Source organism: Alosa pseudoharengus, unplaced genomic scaffold (assembly GCF_046254945.1).
Source record: "Alosa pseudoharengus isolate Yale_2024_CS ecotype anadromous, Long Island Sound unplaced genomic scaffold, YU_APseudo_1.1 YU_APseudo_1.1_scf_5, whole genome shotgun sequence".
Taxonomy (NCBI): Eukaryota; Metazoa; Chordata; class Actinopteri; order Clupeiformes; family Clupeidae; genus Alosa; species Alosa pseudoharengus.
This window is the reverse complement of record NW_027468837.1, coordinates 5,886,388-5,904,767: the sequence shown is the minus strand read 5'-3', so window position 1 is coordinate 5,904,767 and position 18,380 is coordinate 5,886,388. Positions and strand designations below refer to the sequence as shown.

The 18,380-nt window shown below is 40.1% G+C and overlaps 1 protein-coding gene across 1 annotated transcript; it reads right to left on the bottom strand.

Moving 5' to 3' along the window:
• Nucleotides 1-533: 533 nt before the first annotated feature.
• Nucleotides 534-17,728, bottom strand: slc6a11b (solute carrier family 6 member 11b). The gene is made up of 14 exons (XM_076269017.1): nucleotides 17,509-17,728; nucleotides 16,540-16,674; nucleotides 15,931-16,071; nucleotides 15,440-15,521; nucleotides 14,251-14,383; nucleotides 10,677-10,811; nucleotides 7,015-7,118; nucleotides 6,681-6,805; nucleotides 6,011-6,123; nucleotides 5,453-5,590; nucleotides 4,391-4,493; nucleotides 3,952-4,052; nucleotides 3,377-3,547; nucleotides 534-701 (listed from the first exon to the last, which is right to left on the bottom strand). Exons 1-14 carry the CDS (start codon nucleotides 17,726-17,728, stop codon nucleotides 567-569), a joined length of 1,836 nt encoding a protein of 611 aa, XP_076125132.1. The 3' UTR covers nucleotides 534-566.
• Nucleotides 17,729-18,380: the final 652 nt, after the last annotated feature.

The following is an 18,380-nucleotide window of genomic DNA, read 5'->3' as shown; positions in this document are numbered from 1 at the left end:
CGCTGTTCAACTGCAGCAGCCCCACATTCTGCAAGAGAGACTGTGAACCTCGCCCTGCGAGCCACAGCTAGCACTACGACAGGGGATAGCTAGTTCTGGTCGTTTGAAAGATTCACTACGAAAAATTCCCCACCAACATACATGGTGCTGTTTGGAATGGTTTGATGACTCAAAACTCATTAGGCAGCTATCTAAAGCATACAGCACATGGCTAAGAAGTGAAAAGTTTTATAGCATATTTGACATTGGTGTCTTCCTAAATATATAGTAAGCTTGCTAGTATCACACATTATTGACAAAAATAAAATTATAGTTTTTTATCAGTCTATATTCTCTTCAATGTCAAATACAATATATATTTATTAACTCAAGTCATGATGTTATATATGAAATTAATGTGTTAATGAAGTTTGTGCAAAAGAAGCGAGATGTGGGATATACTGTAAGGTAATCACACAGTAAATACTTCCTCTCACACACACACACACACACACACATGTAATGTCTCATTAAATCTTTTGTTCACATTGGTGGTGGTGGCAACATTGGCTTGTGTCAGTGCCTGCTCAAAAGTGGGTCTCCTTCTCTGTGATGGTTGAGATCTTAGATTTGGCATCACAGTCATTCACAGCATAGGGGACTTTGCCTGGCCTTCCTCTCATCTTCAGGGATGGACTCGGAGTGGTCAGTTTCTTAATACGCTGGAGACACGAGAGAGAACACTCATTTAGAACCAGTGGCACGCCCAAACAGCAGTTCAGTTTCTTAACTCTAAATGACTAAATCTTTAAATCGTTTCAATCATTTCCAATGAATAGATAACTACAAACATTTTAAAAGAACCAATGGAAATTTTTTTTCCTTTTTATAGTCTTTTTAGATAAAAAAAAAGTGCAGAAATACATTCTGATTCAGCATGCTCCATTTTTTAACCTGGTCATTTCAATAAAAGAAGAGAATGATACTTAAATGCAATATGAAGTGATTGATGTGGTAGCAATCATGCTTTAAAAAGATATTATAAATTATCTGAAGTTTAGCCTCTTTCAATGAATGACATGAGGTCATCTTGGGAGAAACTACATTGTTTTGCCATTGATTGAAACACACACACACACACACACACACACACACACACACACACACACCAAAGTCTGACGTCTGGCTAGTGCTCTTGTATCACAGCATCTTGGCAGCCATGCTGCTTCACCTTTATCTCTAACTGTCATATAGTGCCTCAAGAGATGCCCAGTTCTTCCAAGGCAATTTAAAGAGTAACTTGGCTCTGACAGCTTCCATCCACTGCCATCAAACATCGCTTAATGCCTTGAGAAAAGCTGTCAAGAGTGCGTCAAATGGGAATCGAAGAGGGCACAGCACACAAATAATTACAAATACACATCTCACGACACACTTGGTGGAGACCTACAGTATTGACCATTTTTCTAAACACAACTGAAAGATAAGCCAAGGGTAAATACCTATGAATGAACTGGGGCCTCATTTATAAAAGTGTTGCGTAGAAATCATCCTTCATTTGATCTTAGATAATTTCTGAAATGATCGTACGTGTGATTCAGAGAAAACGAACGTACGCACAAAAAAACGTGCGTATGCCACCCTTCCAGGTGTGCCCATTATAAATCACAAATGAACATCAACTTGTGCGCAGCAGGATGGTTTTAGGTCTCCGCCTTGTAAACACCCCCTCATCAATATCATTAGCATATGTTTTAATGAAATCAATGGCCTAAAAGCTGTAGCCTATGTAAAATTATATATTAAAAACATTAGTATAGGCCTAGCCTATGCCATCTGATGTTAACTAGCCTATATGCGTCAGTTCGAATAGCTTTACTAATTATGTTTTTTTCCAGCAAAGCTTTCTGGAAAGAGATCTTCATTCATGTCCATTTCTGCTCGCTTTCATTCCTTTTGCTTGCAGTAATGTGAATAATCAACATTTAGTATGTTTAGGCCTACTTTGTAGAAAAAAAAATTGGGTAGGCCTACCTTATGGAGGAAAGACCTCTAGGCCTACAGCATATTCCTATACGTTATGGTACAGTAGGCTACTGTACGTTTCCAATATGACCCAGGGTAATATGCTGATTTAGCCTACAAAACAGAGGACTAAATTATAAGCGTGATATGTCATGTAGGCTTAACGTTTCTTTTAGGGTAGGCTATGTTTTTGCTAGTTCGCCGGTCATTTTTCATTGCTATTTCTTTGCTATTATTTTCTTTCAATAATGTCCAATGGCTTAAACATTGTCCTTTATTGTTTGCTTTAGGCCTACCTTTATATTTTATCCTACATTATTCAACTCACGTATTGTCATCTGATCTTGGGCACTGCCAGTCAAAAAAAGCAAACAGGTACGCGCTCTGCACCTCTTTACGCAACTCCGACGCAATACTTAATATGAAGATGCCCTGCTTTCAGAGGATAACTTCCATCCCTTGGTTGTGTAGGCTACAGTATATATGATATAAAATATCTATAGCCTACATTGTATAGCTTACAGTCAAATATTACCTTTCTGTTACGAAGCTGGGAATAGACCTATGAGCGCAAATTAGGATGTAGTGGAGGCTAAACGCGAGTAAACGCAGTTTAGGCCTACCCACCTCTTATTAGAGTTTATCCACCTCTCAAAAGAGTTTATTCACTTTTAACATTCAAAACTGTATGATCAAATACTATCCTATATTCCCAATACTGCACAATAACCTCCAACATTATCAAACTGTTCGAATGCCTTTTTGAATGCCTTCCTCTCCTAAACGAGGGCAATTGGACATTTGATGGTCAATATTAGATTGGTGAGAACACTAAATATACTAGATCACCTGTAAGAATGTTTCAATTATTTTATCGTCGGTCTTGGTGGGTTTTTTTTTAGATATTGTGAAATAAGTAAGCTATACGTCTTTTCACTTTCTTAAGTGGGCTATAGTTCTCATTAGCAGTTTTATGCCAAACCATTAAACATTAAGCTGCGTCCAAAAACGTCTTTAAAAATCTTCTGATATTGATCATGCATATGGCAAAGAAATACATGATATCGTTGGTCTTGGAATTTTGAAAATGCATCGCACTTAGACATCAGATTACTTGCAGTACCCCGGCATTACCACAAGGAAATGGTCGTACGTCAAGTTTAAACCTGACGTGGAGATAAGCACTTTTCCACGTCAAAGACGGTTTTTATAAATCTGAGCGTTGGCATGGATTTGAGCGTACGCACGGTCTAATATCAAATCTGTGCGTAAGAACGCTTTATAAATGAGGCCCCTGGATTTTAAAAACAGGCAAATAAATGAATGGGAAAAAAGTACAAAAAATCAAGTAGGGACACTGTGACTGTCTCACCTCTGAGAAAGTGCCTTCTGTCTTCCAGATCTTAATGACCATGCCCAGGGGAATGCAGATCATGGAGGAGAGAGCCATGATCCAGCCAATGGCATAGCCCCAGTTGGGATATGTGTACACGTTGTTGTACTTCAATGGCTTGTACTTAATCAGAAAGAACAGGAATATTGCCTGTTTGACAGAAGAAAAGAGAAAATGGAGAGAGAGCGAGAAGAGAGGGGGGGAGAAGAGAGAGAGGGAGAGAGAGAGAGATTATGAACGTGTGAATAATGCATCTGAAACATTTCCATGTACAGTACTGTATATCTGAGTTACAGTACATGTGGTTAATATACACTACTCACAAAAAGTTAGTGATATCTGGCTTTCAGGTGAAATTTAATGTTTCAGTACAGAAAGTACTAAAACATTGAACTATTGGACATGTGCATTCAAAGGTTTAGACAAGGTCACATTTTAGGTTTGTCCTGAAATTTCCCCCGAAAGCCAAATATCCCTGACTTTTTGTGAGTGTGTAATATTTGAAGAGTAATCATACATATACTGTATACACAGGTAACTAAACACAAACTCACAGCACATATTCCAGGAGTAAGGATCTTCCAGCACCACTTAATGAGAAATACTGGCTTGTATCCAATCATATCCTCAATATTCAGGTAAAATCTGTCACTTCCTGAGATAATAAAAAAAAAACTACCATTAGCCATTTCACTGATACAATTGATTTGCAATATAAACAGTATGCATATGTGATATGAAACACTTATAGAACATCATGTATAAACACAATATGCTTGAAATGTTTTCCTACCCTACCACAGGTGGTGTCACTGTACTATGTGCCATTATGTACCTGAGGCTTACCACCAGCAGGGGGCATTATAATAACAATAATATGTGGTTGCTATTGTAGGACAAAGGTCAACTTGAACCTCATTCTCACAGAATCAAGGTGCACATGGTTTGCATAATGTAAGCCATACATGTTAAACAGGATGAGATAAAGCTTACCGTAAACCCATCCAATGCAGATGGCCTCAAAGATGGCCACAAATAGCAGACACATTCCACTGGCCGCGTACGAATCAAACAACTGGAACACATACATGCCGCCCTAACAGAGCATGACAGCAATGGGATCAGCACAGAGGAACATGCCAATGAGACAATGCTTTGGTACTAAAGCATCACTATCCTCTCATGTCACAATGTACATCAGATCACAAACAATGAACAGGCATGCGTATAGAGCACTGTCCTGCTTACACAGAGCTCAAATATAAACTGTGACAGTGAAATCAAGTTCTAACACAATGTGGGACGTCGGCATGGATACAGGGTAGGGCTCATATCAGAGGACACAGGGATTACATAAGGAGAGCAGAAGTTGAGTGTGCGCCAACACGATAGGTGGCATGGGCTCAAGCTCTCACTGTCTTCCTGCTACTGCTAGTGTTCCCTTTATCTGTGCCAGCCAGCTTGCCATAGTAACAGCCCCGCTCAGTGAAAAGGCACAGGCCCGATATTTCCGCTTGGCACAGAGATCTCGATTCCACGGACGACCACACGTGAGGGCCTGATGGTGGAGGGGCATACTGTGGGAGTGTTCACCTGACTGAACTTTAAAGCAACTGAAAGCCTTCGCTGGTTCTGTGATGCATGTTTCTACTCCTCGCTGCCTGAGCCCTATGAGCAGCATAGAGCAGCATACACTGTCAAGTAAGCACAAAATCACTCTGATCCCTTTACATGGAATTTCAGCTTCAGACAGGGTGAGAGGGAAAACAAAGACTTCAAATGGTGGGTAAATGAGTTTCATTTCTGACTAGATGGCAACTCTACTATGTTACACTTGATCTGACATCAGCAGGTCTGCAGAATGAATATGATCACCACTAGTGCATTCAAGTGTGGATAGTTTCATAATAGGACAAAGCAAGGAAATGGTACAGCAACAAGCCGAAAATGTCTACACTGTTAGTTTTGAGGACTGTGCGTCTCTAGAACCATGCAGAACGTTTAGAACTATGCAACAGGACTGGAGCATGCATGCTTTAAAGTCCTACAAAATACCTCTGTCAGCATAATCAATCCAATCAGGAAGGATACTATGGACATGCCCAAGATCAGCAGTTCCCGTCGGTAGCCCACTCGGAAGGTCTTGGGGTACATGTCCACCACAGCTGTCACCAAACTCTCCACACATACAAACTGAACAAGAGAAATAGAAGAAACACAGGTGTATATTAGTTGTGTTGGTCAGCACTGGAACATGAGTGTGTCAATTTGCACAAAATACTGTGGTACCGATAGAAAAACAACATAATCTATCTATCTATCTATCTATCAATCTATCTATCTATCTATCTATCTATCTATCTATCTATCTATCTATCTATCTATCTATCTATCTATCTATCTATCTATCTAAAACATATTGTGAGAAAACCTGCAACAAAACTTGCATTTGTGCAACATCAGACATTATAAATGACCTAGTTTCATTCTCATTTAAGTGTAAAATGCCTGGGACATCATTGGTTGGAGGAAAATAAACTTGACTGACTACTCAATTTGAAAATAAATTGAAAGAGGTATCTGTCAGTCCATTGAACTACCATACTGTATCACCTGACTGTCCAGGCCCAGGAAGATGAGCATCATGAAGAAGAGGCAAGCCCACAGGGGAGATAGGGGCATCATAGTCACCGCCTTGGGATAGGCAATGAACGCCAGTCCAGGCCCTAAGATTTAGGTTGACATATCTGTTAATTTGTCAATCACTCACTCCAAGGACACTGGCACAAGATGAAATTATAGTGATGGCAAATATGTATCAAAATGATAAATGTCCAATACCGAAAATATGTTTATTTTATTTAACCTGTAAATAACCTAAAATATAGGAAAAAGGGAAGAGTGTTTTTTCTACAGTACAGTACTCCACATTGAACGGCAAGAATAATGGCCACAGCTTCAAATAACATTTGTTTTAAAACAATGGAGCTTTCTTTCACAACTAACACATTGATGAGCAAAAAAGCTCAGAGACAGAGAAGCATGAAGGTAAGAAGGATTAAATCCCAACTGAACCCCCATCTGCTTGAGGCACTGCCATTTCCTGTCCCTCGCTAACAACGCCCGAGGAGACTCAATCCTGCTCTGGCAGTATAAATCATTCAGTTTGATTTTGAATAAGTCATATCGTAAGAAAGCCTCTGAACCATCACTGCCATTATGTAAAATGCTATTACATTCCATCATAGCACACGATCTAGAGCTGATGAAAAGTGGCACTCACCCGATTCAGCCACTGCTTCAATGGGCACGTTCTGCTCATAGGCCATGAAGCCAAGCACAGAGAAGATGGCGAAACCAGCGAGGAAGCTTGTGCCACTGTTCAGACAGCACAGCATGAGACAATCCCTATTGCCAAGAGAGATCACAACAATGATATTTTAGGAATTTATGAATTGATGCCACTTCCTCACAAATATCATTGTCCGTCATTCCGAGTGGTGTCACCTGGATCATCATCTTTACAAAAAGTCAGATAGACAGCTTGTGTACACAGTAGAAGCAGCTGGTTGTTTGACCTGGGATTCATTTTAAAAGGTGTAATGAGACAAAGGTACCTGTAGCAATTGTTGTTGTAGGCATTGTAGCTGCCAAGGGCAGTTAAGCAGCCAAGACAAATTGCATATGAGAAGAAAATTTGAGTCCCTGCATCAACCCATACCTGAAAAAACAAAACCAACCACAAGACAAGACAATGTCAACAATATTCTAAGTATGCTTGTTCAGGAACAAGTGAATCTTTTGTCCAGCAAGGAGATAACCACGTCAGAACACTGTATAACACAGGATATCAGTTTGACATATTGGCCTTCACAAGGACACTACCAGCCAGCCCCTCACTTTGTCTCCTTGGCAAAGGGAGTTTGGATGTCTCCAGATGGGATGCCCTGAGTTTAACCCTAACCCTATTCTATTGCTTACATAATGGTGCGTTGTCTGGGCTCCACTTGTTCTGCTTGTCCATCAGTTGCACTAGAACAAAGTGGTTCATTAAAAGCCTGCTACCATTTCGTGGGCACTAGTAGGCCAACTCCAGTGACCAGTGCAGAACCATAACCACTAATAGTACTGAATATTAAGTCACTTTTAGAAAACAGGCACTGATATATTGCAAGTATATGGGTGTTTTTCCACACACACACACACACACACACACACACACCTGGCCTTCGAAGGGCACAGGACAGAACGCATGTCTGTTTCAAACGTCTGCCGAAATATAGGTTACACTTTGCACTCATATTACTCAGTCCCTTAACAACAAGCTTCATTGACAGGAAAATGTGCTGTCATTCCCAATGTAGTACTATAATGTTTGCTCCACTGTTATTTCAGCACATGATAGTAATGAGCATAAGACTGAGGAGAACTGGCATGGAAGAACAAACCCAGCAAACTTCTTACTGCTTCATGGCTATTATGGACACTTGAAAATATAATAATACAACCAATCACAATTAAATACTCAACTAATCCAGGGTATAAGACACGTCTCATCTCAAAAGAGAAAAAAGAAAAAAGAAAATAAGGTGTGAGCCAAAATATTTGGTAAGTGAAAGTGTAGTTAGCAGTCAGACTTTTGTAACTAACCATTTTCATGGCTAGGGAAAATAAAAATGTATCTATTTTAGATATACTGTGTCTTACTGTAAGTCCATAATGGAGATGCTAATAAAGCAACACCAAAGAACTTTCCCTCTGTTGCACACACGCTATTTGTTTATCCAGCACCGGCTTTGAAAATAACAATGTCCACAGACAAGGTAGAATATTTTGCATGATAAAAGTACGATGTATTGCGACATCAGATGCAAGTCAAATTTGTAGTTTCTTATGTCTCATTCCATCGAACTACAGATCCGCTACCCGATCTGGCAAACTTACATAGTTCGGTTATAGCAGATAGAGGGCCTCGAAGCGAATGCAGAATTGCCGTTCACCCTGTTACAAGTTGATGAACCACTGAAACGATTTTGGAAACATTATTTTAAGGTACAAAAAACTCTTTGGTGTTGCTTTAACATGTTTTTAATTGGACAGAATTGAATGCAGGGTATTGAGCGTTATTTTTCTGTTTCTGTTTTTTTTTACAATCCAGAACAACAATACTAATCTGCAGCACACAAAATGATAACTGCTGTTCGGTTGGTGTTCGAAAATATAGCCCACCACAGACAGACAAACAAAGAAATGAATAACCATGTTACATAGGTTGGAATACACTAGCATGCTCACACAGTTTTTAAAATCTGATGACATGTTTGTGTAGACAGATTTCATTTTACAATCAAACATTCAATTAAATTCAGTTTCAGCACTAAATGGATTTTTGGTTGGCTGGTGACATCCTTTGCATCCCTTACAAGCTTCAGATGTTGATATGGACATTGATTCAGACAATATCAAGTGCAGATGGAGTTCAGGCAGGCCACACTAGTCTGCTTAGTGCTTAGATCCTCAGCTGATCTATCTGAGCCAACCAGTCACCCTCACCCACCTGAATCAAGACTGTCCATTTAAGCCTCAATCATCCAACTGCCCAAAGCTAAGACTGACATGCCCATTATTTTTAGGAGTTTATCCTTAATTGGTAAGTTAAAAGATACTTAAGATGTTTTCGGGCCAAGACCATAAAAGTGTAATGCAAACATCATCAACATCATACTGCAATGTTTTTCCTGTGAGACTGTTAGGTTTGTGGTAAAACACCTACAATCACTTTGAAAATGGCCCCACATCACCATTGAGCCACTAATCTTATCGAGTAAGAAAACAATTGACAACTTGCAGTATTCTCCTTCCCCAGAGTGTTACCGTGGAAACCCTGCTGACCTCCCAAACACAGGCTAGTGTCCCTCCAAGAACATCTTTTCTAAGGGGATGTTCATTTATGCCCTCTGCACACAACCACCACCGGTGCTTTTTTCTTGTCTGTAGAGTACTCAAGCTGACTGAATTGGTCATGGCAAAAAGTTTGGGCTAAAACATGCTAGTTTTTCCATGGCTAAGAAAACTAAAACTACTCATTCTTAAAGTTTCTGTGGTAAACTAATGCTTCACTGTGATGATCTTACTATTAAATATCCTCTCAGATGAAGAGAGACCTTACTATGTGGAAAAACCTTAGAGAATAGCCTGGACATTAACCACCACTACATTCACTAAAACCACAGCACAATTTTCACAAAGAAAAGGGCTAATTTGTGGATTGTGGCTAAACAGTGAAGGCCATGAAAATGTACAAGTGCAAGGAAAACTTCAGTGATATAGAGCTGCTGTTTTGGCAGAGTCAGCTTGTGAAACCAATGTTTAATTAGCCTTCAAAGCACAATGACAAATCTGTTCACTCTGGGTGCCACCAGCCCACTCTTCATGCTGCCTGTTCATGCCACAGGTTCTTAATGACAATACACATGTACTGTATGGCATTATGCTGTGTACACTGTACTATGTGTACATACAGACTACAGAGCATTGCAGCCATTCTACTCCAATAGGTCAAACTGAGAGAATCTAGGGAAACATGCTGGTCAGTAATGACTTCAGTTTGTGTTGTATTAGATCCAGTAGAAACATTATCATGATGTTTATCATGATATCTCATGAACAAAACAAACCATTAAACACTAAACAATCAAGAACGCCCAATGCATCCTTAGTTGTAAACACATAAGCCTGACACAGGCACAGGTTGCCATAGCAGTACACAGAGTATGTATTTGGCCTTAATGAATCTAATAATTTGGCAAGATCTGGCTGATTGCTGAAATTCATGGAACTCAAACTCATGGAAACAAAATGAATCAAAGCAATAAACAGTAACAGCGCAACTAGTAACAACTAACAGTAACGGCAGATAGTAGCAATAAATGTACAGTCCTTACACATACTGTCTGCATCACAGTATAAAGTACTTCTTTCAACAAAATATTATTGGACATAATATAATATCCATCAGATCCATGGCACCAGTCTGTCAAACACAAAGCAGTGGCAATATCAGTACTGTTGCCTAGCGACCTCAGGTGTCTGCAACCAACAGATCAGGTCATTCTGTTTTTTTGAGTTATCTGAAGGCAAATAAATATACTGAACTTTACTGACTTTCTAGTGTATTACTATACTCTAATCTCGACAGGTGCAGTAAACAATTTCTTCTTTACATGAAACTTTGCAAGGGGAAAGGAGTAAAATGATGACGCCATGTTGGTGGACCTACCTGTGGGTCAGACAGGCGTGAGATGTCAGGGTAGAGGTAGAACTTAATCCCATTGGCAGCTCCAGGAAGGGTGACTCCTCTGATGAGCAGGACCAGCAGCATGACATATGGGAACGTTGCAGTGACATAGACCACCTTGAAAATGGAAAGTTCATGTCTTTTGAGGATTGATTTGAAAACAACATGGGCTATACAATTCAAAGTGTAAGACGCTAACAGCTTGGGCCAAAACCTTATGTACTAGGTAGCAAAACAATTTTTGGGCAATATCTGGACTTTATCCCTTTTTATGCTAACAAAAACATTGTATATGCTGCTGAAAGCATGGCATGCTAACAGTAACAGCGCATAGTGGCAATAGAATGACTTATGAGGCTTATTTTCAACTGCAAATGGTATTACAATATACAAAGGTTCTATGATGGGTAAGGTAAACATGGAAATACTAATAGGCCTACTGAAGGAAATGTAGATATATTAAACTGAAGGAAACTTAGATATATTAAACAAAACATAGCCCTAAAAGGACTTTTGATCTTTAAGGAAAACAAGGCACAATGTGCACACAGTTCATTTTCTTGAAAGGACAAATGACTAAGAAAAACACACTGGGTGTATGCATCACATATATGTTACATTCAAAGCGTAAATGTGATTTCTGGGGCCTGGTGATCTGCTGCTTTCTCCTGCTGATTTTACTACAGCCCCCTTTTACCAAACATTATGCCTTTCTTCTCTTTAAATGTAGCTCAAATACTATGGGCCATGTTTAAGGACTTCACAATGGTGGGGCAGGGAGATCTAAGCTCTTGAGAAGAACGGAAGGGGTTAAGGAATGTTCAATGATGGTGCCAAGCAACCAGGTTCTTTTCTGAAAGCCTAATTGAGAGCAGAATGAAAGATGAGGGAAGAAGGGAAGAGACTGAGGCCGAATCCAACATGTTTGGTGCAGAAGAACATTCAACACAACATATGTCTAACAACATACAGGTACGTTCTCTCTCTCTCTCACACACACACTCACACTCACACACACACACACACACACACACACACACACACACACACACCCACACACAAACACACACACACACACACACACACACACACACACACACACACACACACACACACACACACATTAACGACACACAAGTACTGTAACATGAGCTTTTCCCTACTATTTCCACTGAATGTTACTGTATATGGAGATGCTAGACTACTACAGAGTAAGTCCACTAACACATTTGAACTGCCTGAGTCCTCACACTATTAAGAGTGTCGGCTCTGGCACTTCTAGCAATTTTGCAGGAGACTATTCATGATTCCTTAGAAATCTGCTCAAGATTTCGAAGCTCTTTTAGTGACAGGAACAAAACCACCCTTGGGGGCGGCCCTAGGTCCCTCTACCCCTGGCATCCACTCAAGACCAAGCAAAGACAAGACAGGGTTTGGACACAAAAGCCTTCTGCCCAGTTTCCCTTCAGAAGGAGCCCAACAGAGTTGGCAGTGTGGGAAAATGTAGGGTAAAGCAACTTCCAATTATACGTCTATTATTTGGCTTGGGTCGTTCTACTGTATTTTGAACAATATCTCTGCCCAGAGAAAACAAAGATGCTTTCTTGATTCATTAACAAATATTTGGAGTCCACCTTAATACGGATTAAAAAGCTATAAAGTGAACATTTCATAAAAGTCTCAAAATAAAGCTATTTTACATTTAACGTGTGTCATAATAACCGTTCAACTGGCCAAATAAACATAATGTTGTTGCTGCATTTACAGTAAACTATGGCTCCGCACGTTTGTGTGGTTGGGTTTTCTGTTTAAATGAATGGACTTATACTTTCCTGCCCTGCGAACAGAGACTGACCCTATCTTAGCTCTTCATGGGTGAACAACTAAGCCCCCGAAATTTACAGATCAACCCAATGCCATAAATCTTGTGCTGGCTTATGTGAGAATCACTTGCAAACAGGCACACAAAAGCCCTGAAGCAAACAGCTTAGCCACTGCCCCTGAATGCTCAGATCTGTATAGTGTCCCCAACACAAAAAAGAAGTGGGCAAAAAGAAAGTCTCCCCTGTTGTCGTAATTCCTCACAGAAGGGAAGGAGGCAAGTGAGGGGGAGCTCTCTGCATGCTCCTCATGAGCGCTCTACTTTCCCCCAGTGAATACAGAAATCAATCTTGGACTGGCTGCTAAGCCTTGCCATGCAGGAGTATTCTTTCCTGTTGCTTCATGTCTAAACAAAAGACACTTCAGGAGATATAGGCATTGCTGCTGAGGCTCTTTTTTTCCAGGACCTGTACAATGTCAGCCCATTTATTTTTCTTCACACATCCCTCTTCTTTTCTCTCGCCTTTCTTTCTGCCTCATTGAATCTGTTAGACTTTCTTAAAGGCTGCAAAGAGAATAGCATCCAGAGGAAGGCTAGTGACTGAGTTTCGGCGGCTTGGCAAAGGAATGGAGAGTTCTCTGATGTGGTGCATTCTAGGTACAAGGCAAAGGTAGAGGAAGGCCAGTCTTGGCCTTTGTGCTCCAGAGACAGGGATAAAGCCTGGTGTTTTCAAGGGGAAAGGTTTGTCCCTGTGGGGTGTTTAAGTTTACCACTGTTCCATTGGGGTTCAATTTGCCTTCCAAGGTAATCTCTATTGGCTCCCGGCTTTTTTCCTGGTTTTGTTTGTCCACACAGAATCTACAACTTGTTCAAAAACTGCTTTGGATTATTCCAGTCAAGACAAGTCTAGTCAAGCAGCCACCATGGTCTCTAAGCTTCTGAATGGGCAACACCAGCTGTTGATTACGTCTTTATATCCATTAAGATGTGCAGGAAAATCACCCAGCGGATACCCTCTAGCATGGTGTAGAAAAACAGGCAGGGATTTTACATCCTCCATGACAAAATGTTCAAAACTCAGGAGCTGTATCGAATAAATACTGGGCCTCAACAGTGTACAACTGCAACAATACATCGTCACCGTATGGATGAAGACATCCTTGTTAATGATTTTGTCTAGATTGTAGGGCTGCAAATAAGAATTATTTAAAAATAATTATTTAATTTTAACTGATTAATCTGTTAATTATTTCTTGATTCTTGATTAATTAATAAGTTGTTTAGTCTATGTCAGAAATTGGAGAAGAAAATGTCAATCTGCATTTCTCAAAGCCGAAGATGACATTCACAAAAGCACTGTTTTGTCCACATGCAAAATAAACTGATTGATTTAGCTATTCATTTAACAGTAGACATCTAATCGATTAATGGATTAATTGTTACAGCTGTACTGAATAGCCATTCAAATAAGAAAGAAACTGTAATGTCCACTCTTCTGTGTCAGTGAAGTGCTCACTCAATGTACATTCACAATGTGCATTCAGACATACTTGCAGACATATTAAAGTAGCATCAATCTGAACTACTAAGAAGCTGCTACTGATATTTGTACACACAGAATTCTGATGGGTGAAATATGGAATGGCATGCTCTTTATGTCATTTAATCCCAAAACCATCAAAAATATGTTCTTTAAATTACCACTGTGCTGTTACGAATAGCACCTATGGTTACCTTTCCAGTGGATTTGGGCCCCTTCCATATGCAGAAGTAGCAAATGATCCATGCCACTAGCAGACAGAGTGCAAGCTCCCAGCGCAACTTCCCCATGTGCTCAATGCCACTGGATATTTTAAGCACACGCCGCCTGCAAGGAATTAAGGGAATTAAATACATTTTGTGTTGGTGACATGAGAAGAACATAAGAAGAATGCACACAGTTTCCACATCAAAGCAGAGGTCCATCAAAGACATTGGATGATACAATGGCAAGTCATAAGGCTTTGCATCATAAGAGAAATAAGCAAGCAATCTCAAGCAATTCAAGGTAACAATGTCAAGTACGGTAAGTACCTGATAACTAAATTGCTTTGTATCTGGTAGAATATGGCATTCATCATTTTTGACATGTTCTTGGAAATCCTCCACAGCCTGGACAGGAGCCACGTGGAACCAACCTATTCTATTCACTTCTCTCAACTGTGACAGCTCAGATCCTTCCCACTGTTGGGGCAATGCCCCATTAATACTACGCCAGTCTGGGAGCCGTGCAAGCAGCCTGCCTGCTATGGCGATACTGTTTCCTCTCTGTCCACCACTGGCAACTGTACAGGAATTCTGTGCTCAAAAACAATGCAAACAGCGCCAAATTTGTGTCCATACCATTTCTAGCTGTGCAAGTGCCCTTTTGATGCTTGTTGACAACAGACATGAGCATGAATTACAAATGATCAGAGAGGAAGGTTAAACATTTCTGCTGAATAATAAGCAGCAATGTGAGGCAGAACATGATCACCATGCCAGAGCTCATGCCAATCCTGGCAAAGGCATTCTGTTACTTCTGCCATCCTCACGTCTGTTAAAAACATAGCCTTAGGTAAGGAGAATACACCCCCCCCCCATCCCACAGGAATATAAATGATAAAATCAGCATAAATTCCATGTCACACTACAGGCTTTTTGAGTGAAGCAAAACCTCAGATGGCTATAAAAAATACCACTTCTGTTACAATGGCCACACAAATATGTCATGTGTGATGAGAAAGGAATAATTGGGAAGACTAATGAAACTTGGCATTAGCATGTCAGCCATTCCTGAACGCCACAATTAAATGTTCCTTGCAAAAAGCATTGTTGCAGCTCAGACTAAATTTGTTACACCTCAGTTGTAATCAATGTGTATTTGAGGGTTATTAATACTCACTCCCAAAACTCAATAACTGGAGTGGTGGCATGAGGGTGGGAGAAGTTGTGAACGCTCAAGTTCCGATGGTCCACACAGTTTTCTATAGAATACATGCAAGAAAGATATTAAAGTAGGCATTTTGTAACTTAACATTTTGTACTTAAACACTCAGATGCTGCCAATGAATTAGCTTGTAACAATGATCTACCTGATAGTTATGCAACCACAGGTATGAATCAATAAATCTTAGCAGGCCTGTAATGAATTTCCAGCTTTATGACTTATTTATTAGACTTCAGTGACAGTCACACTCAGGCCCCCCACAGTGAAAACACCAAGTGGAGCCGGTGAAGATGTGCCATTCATACAGTAGGCCTAATGCCTCTCACTGGACATGTGCCACTCATAATGCTTCTCACTGGACATGTGCCACTCATAATGCCTCTCACTGGACATGTGCCACTCATAATGCCTCTCACTGGACATGTGCCACTCATAATGCCTCTCACCAGTGTTCCACTCGTGGCCACATGATGCCCAGGGAAGCTCTGTTGTGAAGCAGTTGAACAGGTAGAAGATTGCCCAGGCCAAGATGACGATATAATACACATTGAGATGAGCTTCTATGACTTGAGTTGCATATCCAATTCCTGTGAAAAGGATAGACATTCCAAGTCAATATGCCATCCTACTGCTTTTGTTTTTGTTTTCCAAAACATTATTTTGCTTTAACTAGAGGTATACAAAACATATATATACATATATTGCAATATGGTTTGTGAAGTCAAGCTTCAGTTTAATATTCACTATATAATACAATTACTAATGACTCTGAAATATGACTTTTTGAGTAAGACCAGTACTAATTCTGCTTGTCTTTTTTGCTGTACATTCATTTTATTGCTCCCTATAGTGGTTTTAAAATGCTGGTACATGTTTATCGTGTTGCCTCAGGAAGTAGCAAAATACGGCCAAATAATCAGAGTCATGAGCTCCATCAATTGCGGCCTTGCTAAAATGCGTAAGTTCATATTGCAATTTTGATTAAAAAAACGATTAATCGTTCAGCCCTAAGGCAATTACAACAGGACTTGCAAACACTGTCACTCAGACAATACCCTCAAATAGTGGACAGACTTTTCGCCAACACGTGATCCCTCCTTCACTAGTGAACTGGCCCAGGGCTGTCTCAAGGAAGAACACTGGGATTCCACAGCAGACAAAGAATATGACATAGGGCACAAAGAAAGCACCTGAAGGGGAAAAGATACAGATGCATGAACATACAAGGTAATCATGAATGTAGATGACAGCTGACTGCCAGCCAAATCCCTCTGTGCCCCAAAACAAATAAACATTCACTATGCCCCATAGATAACTAGTTAGGTTAAACAATTAAAAAATCTAGAACAGTTTGTACTAAATGACACATAACAAACTTTGTGTCCAATGGCAGGTATAAAGTCAACATTACCTTACCTATGGACCAGTAATTCCCCACATCACAACAAAATTCTATTATTAATGGTCTGATTATGAATATACATTTAAAAAAAAAAACATAATTAATACGCTACTACTAGTAGTAGTACAACCACTACCACTACTATTAGTATTACTACTACTGCTAATAATAATAATAATCATCATCATCAAAATGTCCTTGTCTTGCCTGCATAAGATGATGTACAAATAATGTGCAGCTCATCAATCAAATGATGAGTAATGCACAACAAAGAACAAACTGCATGGGATTTCATCACTGAATAATCTATACATGAACTATATTAATGTTTATGAATGTCTACTTTCAGTGCAATAATAAAAAAAATGCATGTGAGAAAGGTTGCTGACTATCCAGTTATGCTTTGAATGGGAGAGTCAAGGAAAGGTATCATTCAAGGAACAGTCACATCATGTCACACTCACTATATTTTCACCTAGTCAGTTTGTTGCATGGATCCAAAGTTGTATTCAGTTGTGTGCAAGAAGGAGGTGATACCTACTACAAGGAATTTTGGAAGTGATACCTACAAGGAGTAGGCTATGATCTGAATTCAACTAAAGTTACATATGAATAGTCTTACCTCCTCCATTTTTGTAACAAAGATATGGGAACCTCCATACGTTGCCAAGTCCTATAATCTCCCCAGCGACGGACAGTATAAACTCAATCTTATTGTTCCAGTGTCCCCTCTCGTTCACTTTTTGGTCATTGCTGCGCACCGAGTTGGTTTTCGAAGCCTCTGCGTCCATAGCATCATCTGGTTTTCCATTTATAATGGGAAGAGTCTTTTCGGCTGTCATGACGTTCTAACAGCCTGAAAAAATCGATTACAGTTCATGTACCAATACAGGATGACATTCAAATAACTTCTGAGTTCGTAATAATTACCAAACACGCATTCAGAACTTCACAGTGAGAGCCCTGTGCAATATGAGAGGTCATGGGGAAAACAGTGAAGTGTATCTTGTAACCTCATTCAGTTAAACAGTGTGACAGTCAATCCAAGTAGATTGTCAGACCTCAGATAAAGTCAAGATTAATGTAGACTTTTCCCACGCCAGGGAGGATGAAAGCGGTACTTGACAAGATGAAGACATATTAGTCTACTCACCAATATAGGTTGTACAGTAAAACTCCTTGGCTCACGCGATGACCACCCGCTATTGGCTTCACAAGACAACGGAGAGTTAAGCCTGACCCGGGGCAAAATAAGAAAGAAGGGAGGGAGAAAAGAGAAAAGGATTCAAGCTCCGTGCTGGATGCTGGCGCTTTGTTTGTGGCTCAGTAGGCTATATAAAGGAGGATCCCAGTTGTGGCGATGAGATCTGATAACCGGGTGAGGGATAACTTGCAACTGCCGAGCCTCTGTCGCCGCGAAGTGATCTCAACCGCCTCTCATTGGAAATGAGCCATGTGGCAACTACACACACACATCCAGCATCATATCGCGGT